This window comes from Dendropsophus ebraccatus, chromosome 10 (genome assembly GCF_027789765.1).
Source record: "Dendropsophus ebraccatus isolate aDenEbr1 chromosome 10, aDenEbr1.pat, whole genome shotgun sequence".
Classification (NCBI taxonomy): Eukaryota; Metazoa; Chordata; class Amphibia; order Anura; family Hylidae; genus Dendropsophus; species Dendropsophus ebraccatus.
In genome coordinates, this window is record NC_091463.1 from 91,085,889 (window position 1) to 91,107,844 (window position 21,956).

At 43.2% G+C, this 21,956-nt stretch overlaps 1 protein-coding gene and 1 long non-coding RNA gene across 2 annotated transcripts in view; both read right to left on the reverse strand.

Annotated features, from left to right (window-relative positions):
* Window positions 1-1,124: 1,124 nt before the first annotated feature.
* LOC138765952 (uncharacterized) lies at window positions 1,125-8,326 on the reverse strand. The gene is made up of 3 exons (XR_011358653.1): window positions 8,200-8,326; window positions 6,732-6,903; window positions 1,125-1,569 (listed from the first exon to the last, which is right to left on the reverse strand). It is a non-coding gene; the product is annotated as an uncharacterized lncRNA (long non-coding RNA).
* Window positions 8,327-16,429: 8,103 nt separating this feature from the next.
* The window catches only part of LOC138766340 (lymphotoxin-beta-like), a 32,807-nt gene continuing 27,280 nt past the window's right edge, over window positions 16,430-21,956 (reverse strand). The window contains exons 3-5 of the mRNA XM_069943881.1: window positions 19,510-19,534; window positions 17,615-17,674; window positions 16,430-17,394 (exon numbers count right to left, since the gene is read on the reverse strand). Coding sequence (XP_069799982.1) covers window positions 16,991-17,394; window positions 17,615-17,674; window positions 19,510-19,534 — 489 coding nt within the window. The 3' untranslated portion in view covers window positions 16,430-16,990. The remainder of the gene's footprint in view (window positions 17,395-17,614; window positions 17,675-19,509; window positions 19,535-21,956) is intronic.

Here is a 21,956-nt window from a genome sequence, read left to right on the forward strand (position 1 = left end):
TCACAGCCAGTCCTCCCACATGGCCACCGGCCTAACCCATTACAACTCCTTCACCACGTATAGCAATAGTTACGGAAGTGTGACCTCAATTTTCTTCAGCTTGATGATGTCTTTAGTGATGTCATTGCTTCCCCTCTAGTGATTGTATTTCTGACCTACAGTACCACATCCTTACCAAGCACTCTATACGATGTCATCCCCACATCCGCATGCTATACATAGGGAAGGTCCCCGGAGAGAAAACCAATGATATATTATTGGAGACCGAAGAGAGACTTGGACTGTGACTATGCAAATCACCTTCTATGCTGGGGACTGTACGTCCTGTGTTATACAGCGTATTTGGTGCCTGAACATATTTGCATCTAGTCATGTGTGGTTGAGAAACTGCAAATGCCAACGGTGTTGCCAACCATGATGACTTACGGGCATGCAGGGCAATTCCTGCACTGACTGGTGCAACCCCCTGAGTATATTTACTACTGGGCAGTCCCTGGGTTGTGCGTTTTGCATCAGGGAAGTGAAAATGTTAACTTCTTTGCTGCTCAGCAGGAGCAGGGATAACTACTTTTGACAGATGTCCCTGCTCCTGTACACTGAGCAGTGAGAAAGTTAACATTCACTAGCTGTAGGCAGAGTATACTTACTATTGGGCAGTCCCTGGGGTGTGCACTTTACATCAGGCATAGTGAATGTTAAATTCTTTGCTGATCAGCAGGCAGGAGCAGGGACAACTACTTTTGACAGGCGGCCTTGCTCCTGTACACTGAGCAGTAAGGCAGTAACATTCACTAGCCATGGGCAGAGTATACTTACTACTGGGAAGTCCCTGGGCTGTGCACTTTGCATCAGGCACAGTGAATGTTAACTTCTTCGCTGATCGGCAGGCAGGAGCAGGGACAACTACTTTTGACAGGCGTCCCTGCTCCTGCAATTGCAACAAAACAAATCCCCAAAAAATTCAGATTTGGATTTATCCAAATTTTGGGGTAAACTCATAACACATTGGATTCTCTTGCCAGCAGTCACTTTGGCACAACCCAGGTTAGTACAGGCTGAGTCAGACAACCCCAGTGTAAGGAGATCTCAAAATTGGTTTTGCCATTTTTATTTATTTAACCTCTTACAGAGTTGCAGAAAATTGATCACATGTTGCCTCATACCCTGCTTGTTTTGCTGGAAGTTGGGGAATGGCCATATACTCCCCCTGAAGAAGCTCATTCCAGTTGAGTCCATCAGATAGTGTACTCAGCAGGTCTCCGATCTGTCTAGTAGTAGGGGATCCCAGGAGGAGAATCCCTCTCAGGCCTGGACTGGCAATATGGCAGACCGGGCAAATGACCGGTGGGCCGCCCAGATAGCCAATCAGTGGGCTGCCTCTCTCTGTATGATGTCATATGCCCTTTTAAGGCTAAAAGACAGAAGTTGTCCTTTTCACTCTTGCTCCAATAGTATCTCCGATTGTCAGCACTTTCTATCTAATATGTTCCATTTCCTCCTTATTTTTGGTATGTGCCCAGATACATCATCGGACTCCTTCATACAGATATGTGCTTCTTGATGTTGCCGCTGTTATAACATAGTGACAAAATAGTCAATCATAAATTCTGCAATAAATAAATGCTGACAGTGGATTAGTATGAGACTGTTGTGTTCCTCTACTGCCCCTCAGTGGTGGACAGGTGTAATGGACAAAGTTTACAAAGTTGTATTAGGGTGCATGCAATAATCAGGATTCTTAAAGCAGTCAAGAATGGATTAAAAAAAAGGAGAAAAGAAGAGAAGCCACAGTCTTTCCTATATACATGACTACCATGTCTGGCTTTGGCTCTACAATCCTGAACGTGGGAACAGATCATAGGGATCACATGGAAAACATATGACTCGAGCTAAAAGACAGCATCACTAGAGAGAGGTGAATCAACTCTCAATTCTCACCATTATGTTCCCCCATCTCCAAAACTGGCTCATCATAGTGCCCTCATATAGTGCCAGTCACAGTACTCTCATAGTGCCCTCATATAGTGCCAGTCACAGTACTCTCATAGTGCCCTCATATAGTGCCAGTCACAGTACTCTCATAGTGCCCTCATATAGTGCCAGTCACAGTACTCTCATAGTGCCCTCATATAGTGCCAGTCACAGTACTCTCATAGTGCCCTCATATAGTGCCAGTCACAGTACTCTCATAGTGCCCTCATATAGTGCCAGTCACAGTACTCTCATAGTGCCCTCATATAGTGCCAGTCACAGTACTCTCACAGTGCCCTCATATAGTGCCAGTCACAATACTCTCATAGTGCCCTCGTATAGTGCCAGTCACAGTACTCTCACAGTGCCCTCATATAGTGCCAGTCACAGTACTCTCACAGTGCCCTCATATAGTGCCAGTCACAGTACTCTCACAGTGCCCTCATATAGTGCCAGTCACAGTACTCTCATAGTGCCCTCATATAGTGCCAGTCACAGTACTCTCATAGTGCCCTCATATAGTGCCAGTCACAGTACTCTCACAGTGCCCTTGTATAGTGCCAGTCACAGTACCCTAATAGTGCCCTCGTATAGTGCCAGTCACAGTACTCTCATAGTGCCCTCGTATAGTGCCAGTCACAGTACTCTCATAGTGCCCTCGTATAGTGCCAGTCACAGTACTCTCATAGTGCCCTCGTATAGTGCCAGTCACAGTACTCTAATAATGCCCTCATATAGTGCCAGTCACAGTACTCTTAGTGCCCTCATATAGTGCCAGTCACAGTACTCTCATAGTGCCCTCATATAGTGCCAGTCACAGTACTCTCACAGTGCCCTTGTATAGTGCCAGTCACAGTACTCTAATAGTGCCCTCGTATAGTGCCAGTCACAGTACTCTCATAGTGCCCTCGTATAGTGCCAGTCACAGTACTCTCATAGTGCCCTCATATAGTGCCAGTCACAGTACTCTCATAGTGCCCTCATATAGTGCCAGTCACAGTACTCTCATAGTGCCCTCATATAGTGCCAGTCACAATACTCTCATAGTGCCCTCATACAGTGCCAGTCACAATACTCACATAGTGCCCTCGTATAGTGCCAGTCACAGTACTCTAATAGTGCCCTCATATAGTGCCAGTCACAGTACTCTCATAGTGCCCTCATATAGTGCCAGTCACAGTACTCTCATAGTGCCCTCATATAGTGCCAGTCACAGTACCAGGGGCGTAACTACCACTATAGCAGCCATAGCGGCTGCTATGGGGCCCGCCGCATCAGGGGGCCCCATGGCCTGCTCCTGCAATACACTGGGCCCCCTGAGCCGTCATCATTTGCAGCACCGGGTGGCCCTGCTGGTCTCCTGGGTTTTGCAAATGTCCCTTTAACTGCAAGCACTCCTGCCCAGAGCTAGCAGTTATGTAGTTGTAGTTATGACTTCACTTGACCGTTTAGTGGTCAGTCGGGGGGGGGGCAATCAAAAGTTTGCTATGGGGCCCAGCCATTTCTAGTTACGCCCCTGCACAGTACTCTCATAGTGCCCTCATATAGTGCCAGTCACAGTATCTGCAATTACAGTACTCTCATAGTACCAGTCACAGTATCTGCATTACTGCATAGTGCCAATTACGGTACTCTCATATTACCAGTCACAGTATTCTTATATAGTGCCAGTCACAGTATGCTAATAGTACCAGTCATAGTATCTTTAGAGAGCCAGTCACAGAATTCTTATAGTGCCACTCATAGTAACCTAATAGTACCAGTAACATTATCTTTATATAGTACCACTCACAGCACCCTCATAAGTGGGGATCACAGTATGCTCATAGTGTCAGTCACAAGACCTTTATATTGTCAGTCACAGTACTCTCACAGTGTCAATCACAGCACCCTCATAGTACCAATCACATATCCTCATATTACCAATCACAGCACCGTCATAGTGCCAATCACATATCCTCATAGTACCAATCATATACCCTCATAGTACCAATCACAGTACCGTCATAGTGCCAATCACATATCCTCATAGTACCAATCATATACCCTCATAGTACCAATCACAGTACCGTCATAGTGCCAATCACATATCCTCATAGTACCAATCATATACCCTCATAGTACCAATCACAGTACTGTCATAGTGCCAATAACATACCCTAGTCCTAGTTACAGTACCCTCATAGTGCTTGTCCTGTTATAATATGTCATTATAGTTCCAGACACATTGTTCCCACAAACAAGGATGCATTTAGGGTGGGTTGGTAAGATATAAGCCCCAGGTGCTTGGGGTCAGGGGGCACCAACAAACCACTCTACAAATTGGATCTTTGCCCACAGTGCCCTGAGATACTGCTAGCCAGAGTACCCCTATAGGTGCTCCCACCTCCCTACATATAGGTGGGTCCTTATATATAGGACCCACCCGCTACTACCCTACATCACTGTACTCCTCCCCTTGTCATGGGCCCCTCCCGTTAACCCTTCAGGTTACTCTCCCGGGGCCTACTGTACAGAGAAGGCAAAGAGACATAGTAACACCACTGCAACTATGTGACAACCAAGATACATTTGGAAGCAGGATCTGTAGTGGGACACTGCATATAGACAGGTATAAACCTATTTAGGGGGCCTTCACACATACCGTATCGCTGCGTGTTTCTCGCACAAAACTTGCATAAAAGTAGCTGTGTTTTTTGTGGTGTTGAACTCGCCTGTGAAAATCAAAACTCTTATGTAAAAATCGCACCAAACACGCAGTGAGAATACACATACACTGACTTTCTAGCAATCAGTTTCACTGTGGATTTATGTGCGAGAAACTCGCAGCGATAAATACGCAGCGATGCGGTACGTGCGAAGGCACCCTCAAGCTGTAAGGATAGGGCTAACAAATACTAGGATGGATTCTTCAGCAAAATGAGGCGACACATCCGAACAATGCAAACCAATCGGAAGAATCAGGAATGTATCCAAAGTGTCCCTATCCCCTCACACACACACACACTGTGACCTTGTGACGTCTGTACATAAGGGGTTAATAGTCTGATTCCTCATGGTAAACGTTCCCAGGGAATATATACAATATAACCCGACACACATGACAGGATGCAGAGCCGTGCTCGTAAACCCAGAGACGGCGAGCCTGGGAGAGGGCCAAGGAAGGAGCGGGCAGTATAAATACACTGTTATATATACTGTATACAGTGATATAAGGGTGTGTGGTATAAATAGGCTAAGATATATATATATATATATATATATATATATATATATATATAGATATATATATATATATATACTGTATACAGTGATAAAAGGGTGTGTGGTATAAATAGGCTAAGATATAGATAGATAGATAGATAGATAGATAGATAGATATATACTGTATACAGTGATATAAGGGTGTGTGGTATAAATAGGCTAAGATATATATATATATATATATATATATATATATATATATATATATATATATATATACTGTATACAGTGATATAAGGGTGTGCGGTATAAATAGACAGATATATATATATATATATATATATATATATATATACATATATACTGTATACAGTGATATAAGGGTGTGCGGTATAAATAGACTGATATATATATATATATATATACTGTATACAGTGATAAAAGGGTGTGCGGTATAAATAGACTGATATATATATATATATATATATATATATATATACTGTATACAGTGATAAAAGGGTGTGCGGTATAAATAGACTGTTATATATATATATATATACTGTATACAGTGATATAAGAGTGTGCAGTATAAATAGACTGCTATATATATATATATATATACATATATATATATATATATATATATACATATACAGTGATAAGAGTATGCAGTATATACAGATGGCTGCCGGCACGATAGACATATAGACAGCAGATCTTCCTGTAACTTGGCATCTGACCGCTCCCGTCAGTCACCGTCATGGCTTCAGGTAACGGGTCAGCAGCCATCATCCATACTGATATCCACCACAGGCGTCTCAGCAGCGGCAGCCGCCCTCATCCGTGTCTCCCATTCTGTCATTGAGGAGCAGAACATTTCCTCCCTTCTGTATATTATGTGACATGAGGAGACGTGATGGCCTCTTATCTTCTCCTCTCTATTATAGTAACCGATGTCAGGGTGTATCTTATGGGGGATATGAGGAATGAAAATGCCCCCCTCACCTGGAGCTGATTCCCCCATCCCAGGGCAGTAGACATGCCTCCCCACAGATATTGCTTTAACCCTTGCACTCCCAACCCCTGATGTGTCCAGAGACCCCCAATCTTACCATATAGCTCAGGAAACCTATCTGCTTCCTAAATAAACCTGTATATTACTCCAGCATTGCTGCAATTAAAGCTTTAACACCATACAGACACATCCAGAGTCAGAATCTGAGAGTTCAGACCTCCACAGATCACTAGGACAAGCCAGAAGAAGCACCCAGCCGAGTTCTTCTCTCTCCATTGAGTCTGGAGAAGTCTATGGAGTCCGTCTCCTGCAGCAGCAACAGGAAGAGAAGCACCTAGCAAAATAATTTTCTTGGTAATCGGTGGTCTGATCGCCCACACCTCGACTGATCAAAATGTTTCACGTCTTGATGATGCGTCGAAAAAGTTTTGAAAAGACAAACACTTTAAAGATTTCCCTGGTCACATTAGGCGGGTGTTCATTTTTAAAATTAAAATTATTCAAGAGTATAGATTAGAGCCGGCGTCAGCACAGGGCTTACCTGGGCAAGTGCCGGGGCCCCAGCGCCTTCAGGGGCCCAGAGAGGGAGTGGGGCCTGGTGTTCTGATGTTCAGCCCGCTCACTGTAGTGCAGGGTGAGCGAGAGAGAGAGAGAGAGAACCTGATCACATGATTGAAAGGTCCTCAACCTAATTATACAGTAAGAAGACCAGCCTGGCAGAGAGGAAGAGGGAGAAAACATAGCTGTAATTACTGTGTGTGTGTTTCAGTCAGTAACGTGTGTGTCAGTAAGTGTTTGTGTCAGTAATGTGTGTTTGTGTATGTTAGTGGTGTCTCAAGTGATTGTGCATGGTGTATGGATGGATGAGGGGCCCGCTGAGGCTCTGTCACCCAAGGGCCCGCAAAAACCTGAAGCCGGCCCTGGTATAGACATATAGGGAGGAAACAATGTACCACTTTACTGATCTCTAAGTGTCTTACCTTAGATAGATAGATAGATAGATAGATAGATAGATAGATAGGTAGGTAGATAGATAAACAAAACACAGCAATCGCTAAACTCAGGGAGACCAGCGACAAAAAAAATTAGAGTACTCACTAAAGAGTCTCCACTGATGCATTGCCCCCTATAAATTTAAATATGCAAAAGAAGGGTCCGTGGAGTCTCAGTTACGAGTCTCAAAACACAGGAATAGCCAGATATCCATAGATAGATAGATAGATAGATAATAAGAAAGTCCTGCAGGACTCCTCAATGTATAAGAAGGTGGGTGCCAAGCGGTCAGCACACGGGACCAATGGTGCGTAGTATATAAACAGGTAAACAACCGCAGCACTCGAAGTACAGTCAAAAAAGCGTGAAGTTTATTCCACCCAAAACTTGCAACGTTTCGCTCCCACACTGGGAGCTTTTTCAAGCAGTGTAACAACATGTGCTCAATATAGGTATATATGTGCTCACATTTCAATAAGATGATTGATAACCAATCAATAAATAAAGTGCAAAAAATTCATATACATATTGTGTCAGTGTACAGAAACAAATCAGAGTGCCATCATAAGTGTACAGTTACACGTGTATGTATAGTGATACTGCATAAATGTGATCATTACAAGAAAATACAAAAGTTAGGTAAATAAGCATAAACAACCATTACCTAACTTTTGTATTTTCTTGTAATGATCACATTTATGCAGTATCACTATACCTACACGTGTAACTGTACACTTATGATGGCACTCTGATTTGTTTCTGTACACTGACACAATATGTATATGAATTTTTTGCACTTTATTTATTGATTGGTTATCAATCATCTTATTGAAATGTGAGCACATATATACCTATATTGAGCACATGTTGTTACACTGCTTGAAAAAGCTCCCAGTGTGGGAGCGAAACGTCGCAAGTTTTGGGTGAAATAAACTTCACGCTTTTTTGACTGTACTTCGAGTGCTGCGGTTGTTTACCTGTATAGATAGATAGATAGATAGATAGGAGATAGATACCTAATATCTATATCATAAAAATCAAAGTCTGTCTGTCTGTCTGTCCTCTATAGACTTCCAAACGCCTGAACCGTTTTAACCCCAAATTTGGCACACAGATACATTGGGTGCCCGGGAAGGTTATTGCGAAGGTCCCGTCCCCGCCAGATGTACAGGAGGGGAGGGTGAGGGGAAAGAGAGGCGCCTCATAGAGATGAATGGGAAAATCTCCTCACTGCAAACACAGGTGATATAATTAGCTGCAGCAGACACGGCAGCTGGAGCCTTAGCAACCAATAGGATTACTGCTTTCATTTTCACAGGGAGCAATGGTTGCTAGGGAAGCTGCCTCACAACATCCACAGTAATAACTGGTAGACCCCCTACTCCATCTATACAGTACATGTATATACAGGACCCCCTACTCCATCTATACAGTACATGTATACAGGACCCCCTACTCCATCTATACAGTACATGTATATACAGGACCCCCTACTCCATCTATACAGTACATGTATACAGGACCCCCTACTCCATCTATACAGTACATGTATATACAGGACCCCCTACTCCATCTATACAGTACATGTATATACAGGACCCCCTACTCCATCTATACAGTACATGTATATACAGGGCCCCCTACTCCATCCATACAGTACATGTATATACAGGACCCCCTACTCCATCTATACAGTACATGTATATACAGGACCCCCTACTCCATCTATACAGTACATGTATATACAGGGCCCCCTACTCCATCTATACAGTACATGTATATACAGGACCCCCTACTCCATCTATACAGTACATGTATACAGGACCCCCAACTCCATCTATACAGTACATGTATATACAGGACCCCCTACTCCATCTATACAGTACATGTATACAGGACCCCCTACTCCATCTATACAGTACATGTATATACAGGACCCCCTACTCCATCTATACAGTACATGTATACAGGACCCCCTACTCCATCTATACAGTACATGTATATACAGGACCCCCTACTCCATCTATACAGTACATGTATATACAGGACCCCCTACTCCATCTATACAGTACATGTATATACAGGGCCCCCTACTCCATCCATACAGTACATGTATATACAGGACCCCCTACTCCATCTATACAGTACATGTATATACAGGACCCCCTACTCCATCTATACAGTACATGTATATACAGGGCCCCCTACTCCATCTATACAGTACATGTATATACAGGACCCCCTACTCCATCTATACAGTACATGTATATACAGGACCCCCTACTCCATCTATACAGTACATGTATATACAGGACCCCCTACTCCATCTATACAGTACATGTATATACAGGGCCCCCTACTCCATCTATACAGTACATGTATATACAGGGCACTACAGGTATACCAAACTGTGACTGGGTAACACTGCTACACCAGACCTGACCAATACCGCCATACTGTGCTGGATAACACTGTCATACCAGACCTGACCAATACCGCCATACTGTGACTGGATAACACCTCCATACCAGACCTGACCAATACCGCCATACTGTGACTGGATAACACTGCCACACCAGACCTGACCAATACCGCCATACTGTGACTGGATAACACTGTCATACCAGACCTGACCAATACCGCCATACTGTGACTGGATAACACTGTCATATAAGACCTGACCAATACCGCCATACTGTGAATGCATAACACCGCCACACCAGACCTGACCAATACCGCTATACTGTGCTGGATAACACTGCCATACCAGACCTGACCAATACCACCATACTGTGCTGGATAACACTGTCATACCAGACCTGACCAATACCGCCATACTGTGAATGCATAACACCGCCACACCAGACCTGACCAATACCGCTATACTGTGCTGGATAACACTGCCATACCAGACCTGACCAATACCGCCATACTGTGACTGGATAACACTGCCATACCAGACCTGACCAATACCACCATACTGTGCTGGATAACACTGTCATACCAGACCTGACCAATACCGCCATACTGTGACTGGATAACACTGCCATACCAGACCTGACCAATACCGGCAAACTGTGACTGGGTAACACCGCCACACCAGTCCTGACCAATACCACCATACTGTGACTGGATAACACCATCATATCAGACCTGACCAATACTGCCATACTGTGACTGGATAACACCGCTATACCAGACCTGACCAATACCACCATACCATGACTGAATAACACCGCCACACCAGACCTGACCAATACCGCCATACTGTGACTGGATAACACCCCCATACCAGACATGACCAATACCGACACACTGTGACTGAATAACACTGCCATACGGGTAAATACAACCCTGCAGGTATACAGGACACTACAGGTATACAGAACCCCAAAACTTTACACTACAAGTGCACGGGACCTCCACAAAACTATATACTACAGGTATACAGGACCCCAAACTTTACACTACAGGTATACAGGACCCCAAAACTATATACTACAGGTATACAGGACCTCCACCAACTATATACTTCAGGTATACAGGACCTCCACCAACTATATACTACAGGTATACAGGACCCCAAACTATACACTACAGGTATACAGGACCCCGAAACTATACACTACAGGTATACAGGAACTCCACCAACTATATACTACAGGTATATAGGACCCCAAACTATACACTACAGGTATACAGGACCTCAAAACCATACACTACAGGTATACAGCACCTTCACCAACTCTATACTACAAGTATACAGGACCCCAAATATACTACAGGTATACAGGAACTCCACCAGTTATATACTACAGGTATATAGGACCCCAAACTATACACTACATGTATACAGGACCTCCACCAACTCTATACTATAGTTATACAGGACCCTCAAACTATTTACTACAGGTATACAGGACCCCCGAACTATATACTACAGGTATACAAGACCTCCACCAATTATACACTACAGGTATCCAGGACCCTCAAACTATAAACTACAGGTATACAAGACCTCCACCAACTATACATTACAGGTATACAGCACCAACTATATACTACAGGTATACAGGACCCCTGAACTATACAGTACAGGTATACAGGACCTTCACCAACTGTACACTGCAGGTATACAGGACCTTCCTCAACTATACGCTATAGGTATACAGCCCCCCCAACTATGCACTACAGATATGCGAGACCCCTAAAAACTATACATTGTGGGTATACAGAACTCCTCCAACTATGCACTACAGGTATACACTAATTCCACTGATTAACTCAGATGAAACAATACCTTTAGCTTGGCCTCCTGGGCACCTTAGAACAAATCTAATTAACACACTGACACTTTATACCTGGGCAGCGCCGGGTACATTTTCTAGTATAAAATATAAAAAGTAAATCACTACCATATAATAAAGACCCCATGATACTGTATTGCTGTGTATATATATATATATATATATATATATATATATATATATATAAATATTCTGTAATTCTGGGTAAGAAACATCTTGTATTATCTGCAGGACAAACATTTCTTGGCTCCTATGAGGATAAATACTTGTACTGACCAAAAAAAGGTGGCTATATGGTGAGTTACTGGTATATAATCACTGGGGGCATGGACCCCTCACAGGCCACTAAGACAGTGTATTCTGACTGTATTTCTGGTTCTTATCTCGGCCACCGGGATGATTGATCTCCGGACGCTTTTATTCTGTTTTGATGCTAAATAATTCAACATTTCTGGAAAGTGCAAACCAATCTTTTCTGGTGTTTGGTATTTAGGTGTTTGACCTACTTAATCCTCCGGCTCGGGATGTGGTTAGATAGGAAACCCATTGCACTCGGCCCCAGAACGTGCCTGCTGATTAAGTGGGTCGGAAGTGTGACAATCTCAGCCCACACGACATCAGCAAAAACCATTTCCACACACTCTTCAATTTTTAAATTTTTTTCAGATTTTTGTTTTAAAAGTTTTGAGAAAATCTTAGAATTTACACCAGACTTCCAAACACCGTCCTCACTCAGCGACACCTTCTCCCATAGGTCAAACGGGTAAGTCTACCTTGACGCAAATCATAGAATTTAGCCAACTGTACGTGAAAGGGGTAGATCACCAATAAAAAATTTCTTTCAAATCAACTGGCCCCAGAAAGTGTCAGAGATTTGTAATTAACTACTATTAAAAATGTTCAAGTCTTCCAGTACTCATTAGCTGCTGTATGTCCTGCAGGAAGTGGTGTATTCTTTCCAGTCTGACACAGTGCTTTCTGCTGCCACCTTGTCCATGTCAGGAACTGTCCAGAGCAGGAGAGGTTTTCTATGGGGATTTGCTACTACTCTGAACAGTTCCTGACATGGACAGAGATGGCAGCAGAAAGCACTGAGTCAGACTGGAGAGAATACACCACTTCCTGCAGGACATACAGCAGCTGATAAGTACTGGAAGACTTCATATTTTGAAATGAAGTACACATAAACAAATATATATATATATATATATATATATATATATATATATATATAAAACTTTATATATATATATATAAAACTTTCTGATGCCAGTAGATTTGAAAGACAAAAAAGTTCACTGGAGTTCGCCTTTAAAGTGTCTCTGTCTTTAGAACTTTCAAAAAGTAAATCAGCAGTAGATGTAATATAAAGCAAGTTTGCAATATACATTCATCATTTTTTTTTTTATCATGCTGTAAAAACAAAGCTATACTTACCAGAAATCCAGGTCCAGTCTCCTGAAGGCAGCTATATAACAGCTATACTTACTGTATCCAGGTCCAGTCCCCTGAAGGATGCTATATAACATCTATACTTACTGTATCCAGGTCCAGTCTCCTGAAGGCAGCTATATAACAGCTATACTTACTGTATCCAGGTCCAGTCCCCTGAAGGCTGCTATATAATAGCTATACTTACTGTTTTCAGGTCCAGTCTCCTGAAGGCAGCTATATAACAGCTATACTTACTGTATCCAGGTCCAGTCTCCTGAAGGCTGCTATATAACAGCTATACTTACTGTATCCAGGTCCAGTCTCCTAAAGGCAGCTATATAACAACTATACTTACTTGTATCCAGGTCCAGTCTCCTGAAGGCAGCTAGGAGGAAAGAACTGCCTGTAGAACTCAAGAGACAGGTGTGGAGGAGCAGATCACGAGAAAAGGACAAACACATCTCCACAGCACTGAAAGTTCCTAAATTCTTGGACCAACCAGGAGTCTTTCTAGAGTTGCTGTGCCACCAAACCAAACCAAAGTAAGGCTAGGTTCACACTGCGTTTTCAGCATCCGTTTAACGCATCCGTTTTTTGCAAAAAACGCATGAAAAACGGATTGCAAAAAACGGATTCATTTGTGTGCATCCGTTTTTCCATTGACTTCCATTATAAAAAAAAACGGATCCGTTTTTTTTGGCGGACCAAAACGGACAAAAAACGTTGCTGACCCTATTTTTCTGGACGTTAAAAAAAACGGATCCGTTAAACGGATGCTGAAAACGCAGTGTGAACCTAGCCTAATTAGGAGAGAAAGGCCTTGGTAAGGGAAGTGAGTGGTCACCGAATGAGCTCCAAAGATCCTGTGTGCAGATGGGAGAAACTTCCAGAAGGTCAGCCATCACTGCAGCCTCCACCAACTGGGCTTTATGAGTATCCAAAAAGAAGCACTCCTCGGTAACAGACATATGAAACCTGCTGGGAGTTTTCAGTAAAGTATACACCGATCAGTTGGGTGGCCTGGCCATGTGATTGATCGAGTCTTATAAAGGATCTGCATATGAGCGCCGATTTCACTGATCAGTGCCGTGTTAAAGGGCCCTAAGGGGAAAATGCCAGAAATGCTTTCCTAAGAAGGGCGTCATTAGTTACTTAGCAACAAAGAAGGAGCTGTACTGGTGACAGCGCTGACTCCACTTGTCGTGAGGTGCTGGGAGTGTTTGTTTGGGTGATCACTCGTTGGGTCAGATGTTACAGTGGTGGGGTGGCTGAGTGGGTCTAGGGTCACTTGGGCACTTGCTACAGTAGCCTGGAGTGGTTTAGGACCCAACCCGGACAGTTTGGCGCCTCACCAGCACAGAAAAAAAGAATTAACCCAAGTGCAGTGATGTGTGTGCGGGTGTGGAAGAGATAAGCCAGAGTCTCGTGCTTCAGAAAAATGGAACAGTTTGTGCAATACAAAGAATACTGGTAGTAACAATACAGTCCAGTGCAATACAATAGTTACAATCTTATCATAACTCAGGTGCTTGTAGTTGAGGTAGAGACCAGGTGCTTTGCAGTAGAGAGAATAAAGGAGAGCCTTGTTATCTGGGTTGAGCAGACTCTCGAGCCTTCCTAGTTGTCCTGCGCTGCGCAGTGGAATACGTAGACTTTTCTTAGTACCTTTGTTCCACTGGGGTCAGTCCTATGTTTCTGAAGGTAACTGCCCTGCACTTTTTAGGGAGAGTCAGGGCGTGGGCAAGGTGATCCCTGTTTGGTTTCTCTCCCCTTGTGAAAAGCTTAGCACTGCATAGCGGTTCTAGTGATCATAAAGAAGATACTGTAACTTGCTTAGCTGTGTCCCTGTTATAGCCGTATTCCACGGGCTGTCTAGAGGAGCAAACGAGCGCTCTCAGCGCTCTTTTGCTCCTAGTTCACCGCTCGCTGCCGCCGCTATTCAATGCGGCTGCAGCAAGCGGGTAAGTGCGGGAGGGGGCTGCGGGGAGCTGCGGGGGGGGGGGGGGCTGCCCAGGTGATTGCTGATCGTCTGGGCAGCCCATAGGATACAGCAGCATCTGCTGCCGATGCTCCTATTCAACGGAGCAATGGCAGCAGATCGTTGCTGTATCAGTCTCTTGTTTTTCAACATGTTGAAAAACAAGTGACTGCAACGATCAGCCGACATGAACGATGTCGGCTGATCGTTGCACTCTATTCCACGGGACGATTATCGTCCGTAACGGCCGATATCGGCCGATAATCGTTCAGTGGAATAGGGCCTTTAGACTGGCTGCAAGCAACTCAGACTCCCTAGCCAGACTGACTGTCTCCTCCTCAGATTGGTGGCCTGTGTGTGTGCAGAAAAGAGAGTGAAGGAGACAGGCTAGAAAAAGGAGGGAAAGCACCTGCACCTGTGAGTGGTCAGAAAGGCAACACATGACACATAACCGTTAACCCCCGGAAGACTTCAGCCATGTATAAAATAAGTTACACAGAAACACAGCAGTGACACCTAGTGGGGAAATTTCTAATTACAGAGAACTCCTCATCCCACTTGTGTGAGCCCGAGAGAGTTAACTTACTCAGGTGCAACAGGACCTAGGAGCCCGTACCGGGACATTACACACTCCCTGATGAAGAGCACGGTTGTCACTCACTTTATTAACCCTCAGATATATATTTGGCTTTCTTAGAGGATTTCTTTGCTGCTTCGGATGTGATGAAATCCCGCTCTCACAGAATAGACATCTTATAATGTCATGAATATAACTAAGGATCGTATAAGCCGCGTGAATTCTCTTCTGTTATGTCTTGTAGGATTTTCCGGGAAAAACACAGAAAATAAACAGACGTCAGCCGGTCCCGCTGTTATCTCTCGGCTGCTGCGGAGTGTAGGAGTCAAAAGCACTTTTCATTATTCTTAATGTGACTGCAGCTCAAAGGTAACGTGTAATGGAGAAGACTGCGAGAGAGAAACCTCCAAGTGGCTGCCGCAGAGCTTTTATCTCACAACTATGATCTATGACATCTGTTAAAGGGGTACTCCGGAGAAAAATGTTGCTTTTTTTTTGTTCTTTAAATCAACTGGTGTCAGAAAGTTATATAGATTTGTAATTTACTTAAAAATCTCCAGTCTTCCCGGTACTTATCAGCTGCTGTATGTCATGCAGGAAGTGGTGTATTTTCTCCAGCCTGACACAGTGCTCACTGCTGCCACCTCTTTCCATGTCAGGAACTGTCCAGAGCAGCAGCAAATCCCCATAGAAAACCTCTCCTGCTCTGGACAGTTCCTGACATGGACAGAGGTGGCAGCAGAGAGCACTTTGTCAGACTGGAAAGAATACACCACTTCATGCAGCACATGCAGCAGCTGGTAAGTACTGGAAGACTGGAGCTGTTTAAATTTTAGTTAATAACAAATCTATATAACTTTCTGAAACCAGTTGATTTGAAAGAAAAAATATTGCCATGGTATCCCCCCCCCTTTCAAAAATCCCAAATTCCTTCAACAAAGTAAGTAAAGTGCCCAAAAATGATTTTATTGTAAATGACAGCTTATCCATACATTATAGAACATCCTTATACAACATCTTATACTGTTTACAAAAGGTGGCCAACCCCTTTAAGGCGTGGGTGGGAACCAAAGTAGTCATGGGCGGGGTCACGCGAATACAGGAAGTACAGACATAGAGGGGGGGTCATAGCTGAACCCATGGAGAGGGGATATCTATAGGGCAGGGGTAGGGAACCCTACAAGCTTTAGCTTTGGCTGTCCAGGCATGATGGGAGTTGTAGTTTTGCAACAGCTGGAGACCCAAGGTTCTGTACCCCTGCTATAGGGGATGTTTAGGTAGCAAGGGGGGCTATTATAGACCTTTAAAAAACGTTGTACCCCCATAACCTATTTTTGTATAGGTGCCACGCCTGCTTGTTACGCACACAGACCCGTGAATACTTAAGGTCTATGGAAGGTTTGGGCCAAGGTTCAGATCCTTTAGAAAGTTCCAAATTTTTTTGCCCAATTTTGACTTCATGGCTTCATGGCGTTACAGACCTCCTACCTATCTCCAAGTCTTTGACTCCTTCAAGACACCATGACGATCCCAAAATAGGTCTTCCCCTCCGTATAATCCACCAGTTCGGGATGACTGACGTGGACGTACAGCTTGTGTCCTTTCTGGAGATTGGCTAGCCCTGCCAGGGTGAGACTGGCGTACCACGGATGGTGAGGTGACGGCGGGCCGAACACGCTCTCTGTACCTTGGGTCAGGGTGACGTTTTCACGGCGGGATTTGTGAAAGGTGAGGACTTGGCTGGAGAGGGACAAGTTCCAGGCGTGTCCTTCAAATGCCACTTGGCAGTAGACGTAGTATAGGCCTGGCCGGGGGACCACAAGGGTCGTACTCATAGGGTTCTTAACCCTCTGGAGAAATGCCACATCGTTCTTGGGGATCCATTTCAGGGTATTCTGTAGTGATGGCTGCTTCCCTATGGAGAGAAGACAACATGGTGAGTATACTATCCTCTTCTATCAGGACACGTGAAGCATTACATCATACATACTGAAATCAAAGCTTGAGTCAAGAGTTTGCTGAGCTGAACTTTTGTTGCAAATGTATCAGTATAAAAAACCATCATCTGACACACATTGATGGCTTATCCAATGTAAATCCTGGAAATCCCCTTTAAGGATGATCTGTGAACTCACCGATCAGATGTGCAGCAGGTTTCCTAGAGTTTTGCTTCTGCCAGTTACTCTTCTGATTGACTGCGGAAAAAGTAAAAGAAACATTCATCTTCATATAAATATATCTCTCTATCTCCTATCTATCTATCTATCTATCTCCTATCTATCTATCTATCTATCTATCTATCTATCTATCTATCTATCTCCTATCTATCTAGGTCCTATCTATCTGTCTATCTATCACCTATCTACAGTATCTATCTATCTATCTATCTATCTATCTATCTATCTATCTATCTATCTATCTATCTATCTCCTATCTATCTATCTATCTATCTATCTCCTATCTATCTATCTATCTATCTCCTATCTATCTATCTATCTATCTATCTATCTATCTATCTCCTATCTATCTATCTATCTATCTATCTATCTATCTATCTATCTCCTATCTATCTATCTATCTATCTATCTATCTATCTATCTATCTCCTATCTATCTAGGTCCTATCTATCTGTCTATCTATCACCTATCTACAGTATCTATCTATCTATCTATCTTTCTATCTATCTATCTATCTATCTATCTATCTATCTATCTCCTATCTATCATCTATCTCCTATCTATCTATCTATCTATCTATCTATCTATCTATCTATCTATCTCCTATCTATCTATTAATCTTTCTATTTATCTATCTATCTCCTATCTATCTATTAATCTATCTATCTATCTCCTATCTATCTATTAATCTATCTATCTCCTATCTATCTATCTATCTATCTATCTATCTATCTATCTATCTATCTCCTATCTATCTATCTATCTATCTATCTATCTCCTATCTATCTATCTATCTATCTATCTATCTCCTATCTATCTATCTCCTATCTATCTCCTATCTATCTATCTATCTATCTATCTATCTATCTATCTATCTATCTCCTATCTGTCTATCTATCTCCTATCTATCTCCTATCTATCTATCTATCTATCTATCGATCTCCTAACTATCTATCTATCTATCCTCTATCTATCTATCTATCTATCTATCTATCTATCTATCTCATATCTGTCTATCTATCTATCTATCTATCTATCTATCGATCTCCTAACTATCTATCTATCTATCTATCTATCTATCTGTCTGTCCCCATATTAGCCCCTAGGTATTATGTTATTCGGGTACAGACTGTGTATATAGATAAAAAGGAGTCCGTGGAGCCTCAGTTGCAAGTCTCAAAACACGGGAATAGGGGGCAATCAGTGGAGACTCCTAAATGAGTACTCCATTTGTTTTTTTCACTGTTCTCCTTGAGTTCAGTGATTGGCGTGTTTTGTTGGGTATATAGATACCTATCTTCCTTCACTCCATTTATCCACCATGATTTACACTGCAGCCTCTGTTGTTCATACAGAATGGGTATAATAATCTATAAGGAGCTGAGTCATTAACGCCAGTAACAATAGGATTTATAGATGCCTCCCTTGCATAGACTGAGCGCAGTGCTGCAGTGGTGGCATATTACTACATACAGGGGACCCAGCCTATAGCACAAGCTCATGTCCTCACTATGTAGGTGATTTGTTTACTGTTTTAACTCTGCTGTAATTGTAGGAATAGTCCAGCAGAGGTCGCACCTGCTCCAGGCGCTCTGCCCCAGCTCTTCTGTCTATGAATAATAATATATTCTTGATATACTGCGCCAATAAATCCACACTATCTATCTCCTATCTATCTCTCTATCTATTGATCTCCACATCTATTATCTATATAATTGTATTACTATCTATGACATTGTATAAATATCTATTACATCCCAGTTGCCTCACAAATCACAGCAGGGATCAGGGTTGCCATTTGTCACTTATAGATCTTAGTGACACAAACTCCATAATTCTGATGATATTATTACCTTTTTGGCCCGGTCTGAGTGATGTCTGTAAAGGAGAAGGGACAGAGGTTTAATTTATCGGAAGATGACATTACAGAGAGAGGAACGGCAAATATTGTGATAGATAAAAGATAGATAGATAGATAATAGATAGATAGATAGATAGATAGATAGATAGATAATAGATAGATAGATAGATAGATAGATAATAGATAGATAGATAGATAGATAGATAGATAGATAGATAGATAGATAGGAGATAGATAGATAGATAGATAGATAGATAGATAGATAGGATATAGATAGATAGATAGCTGGATAGAAGATAAATAGATAGATAGATAGATAGATAGATGGATAGAAGATAGATAGAAGATAAATAGATAGATAGATAGATATAGATAGATAGATAGATAGATAGGATATAGATAGATAGATAGCTGGATAGAAGATAAATAGATAGATAGATAGATAGATAGATAGATAGATAGATAGATAGATAGATAGATATGAGATAGATAATAGATAGGAGATATCCCTGTATTATTGGAGGCTTATGGAGCTATTTTAGGAGTGTTATTCTCAGTTTCGGATATATTTAGACCTTGGTGTGTTAGATTTTCCTCTCAGTGTGACTTGTGGCCCCTCCGGCTATCTAGCACCATAAGCGGCAATGGTGACGTCTCTGACACAGGGCCCATCGGGTGTTGCCAGCTCTTATACAGGTCAGGGATACATTTATACCTAGATATTGTCATGTAGCAGCCCAGCCTGACATATATACAGTATATAATGGATATATAGATATGTAGATATTTCTGGGCAGGCCGCACATCTATACTTACTACACCGGCAGAGAGCTGGGGGCCCCTTTATGTGTATGTCAGGAGCTGAGGCGCGCTCCCTATCATTACCCTCTATACATAGTCATTACCTCGTTTCCCTTTCTCTACATACAGGAAAACGCCATGTTGTCTCCTGAGCCAATATTTCTGGAAGCGGCTTTGTCAGGAGCCATGCGGGTCACAAGAGACAATGGCCGCCAATTGAGGGAAGTTATTTCTGACATTGAGAACTATAAAAAGCTCCATTATGGAGGATTTCCCCATAACAAAATGGCCGTCTTTTTCTTCGGTAAGGTTTCCATTCCAGTGTATTTGTGTCTGTAACATTGGGACGACACCATGTCAGCCACACTGCCCCCTGTATTAGTCACATGACCTATGACAACATGGACGTCGGCAGTACAGGATAAGCACAGACTCTTCTAGGAATCCTGGGAGAGTCGGCATCCCTGGGCAAGTAGCTGAGCCCTAACCTAAGGAGGCAGACGCTACACGACCACAGTGCGTATAGTTATTATAGAGTAACATTACATATAGTGCCAGTAAATTACCATAAAGCATCTAAAAAATAAATGTTAGTCCTCTACTGCCACCTGGTGTCCAAAGTACAATGCAATTTCTATTTCGCCACGAATCTCAACATCCTATGAGATTTGCAGACAGATATGGGATCCTTAAGGGTCCTATTTCATGGGCTGATGGGGGCCCGATCAACGATGTAAACGAGCGCCGATCTGCTAGATCTGCCTATTCCACAGCCCAATGATCGTTGAGCGAGGGCTGCAGAGGCATTGTTACCGATGCCCTTGCAGCCCTTGCACCATACATTACCAGGCAGGACTTCTTGGCTCCGTCTTCCTCCCCGGGTCCCGCGGCACAGCATCAGCAGCTCCGGACCGGCCTGACTGAGCTGTCAGACCGCTCAGCCAATCACTGGCCGCGGTGGTCCTGGCCTGTGATTGGGTGAGCGGTCTGACTGCTCAGTCAGGCCGCTCTGGAGCTGTTGATGCTGCGCCGCGGGACCCGGGGAGGAAGACGGAGCCAAGGAGAAGTCCTGCCAGGTAATGTATGGGGCTGCTTCTCAAATCGTCGGTCACCCGCCGCACACCGCTATTCCACCGTAACGATGCGCGGTGGGGGACCGATGATGTTAGGTCTGGCCCTAAATAAACGATCAGCCGATGACACGATCATGATTGTTTTCTCTATTCCACCGAGTGATAATCGGCCGAATCGGGCCGATTCGTCCAATTATCGCTCCCGTGGAATAGGCCCCTAACACCCTCAGACAGCCCAAAATTTAAAGGGTTTTTCTAGAAGAGATAGTTAGAGTTTAGGTGAATGGGGTCAGACTGGATGTATGTGACCCCGCCACAGAAGAGGAGTCTGAGAGTCCGCATTTAGCTATACACTATGGGGGAGATTTATCAAACATGGTGTAAAGTGAAACTGGCTCAGTTGCCCCTAGCAACCAATCAGATTCCACCTTTCATTTTCCAAAGAGTCTGTGAGGAATGAAAGGTGGAATCTGATTGGTTGCTAGGGGCAACTGAGCCAGTTTTACTTTACACCATGTTTAATAAATATCCTTCAATAAGTCTACGTCCACTTTAAAGGGGAACT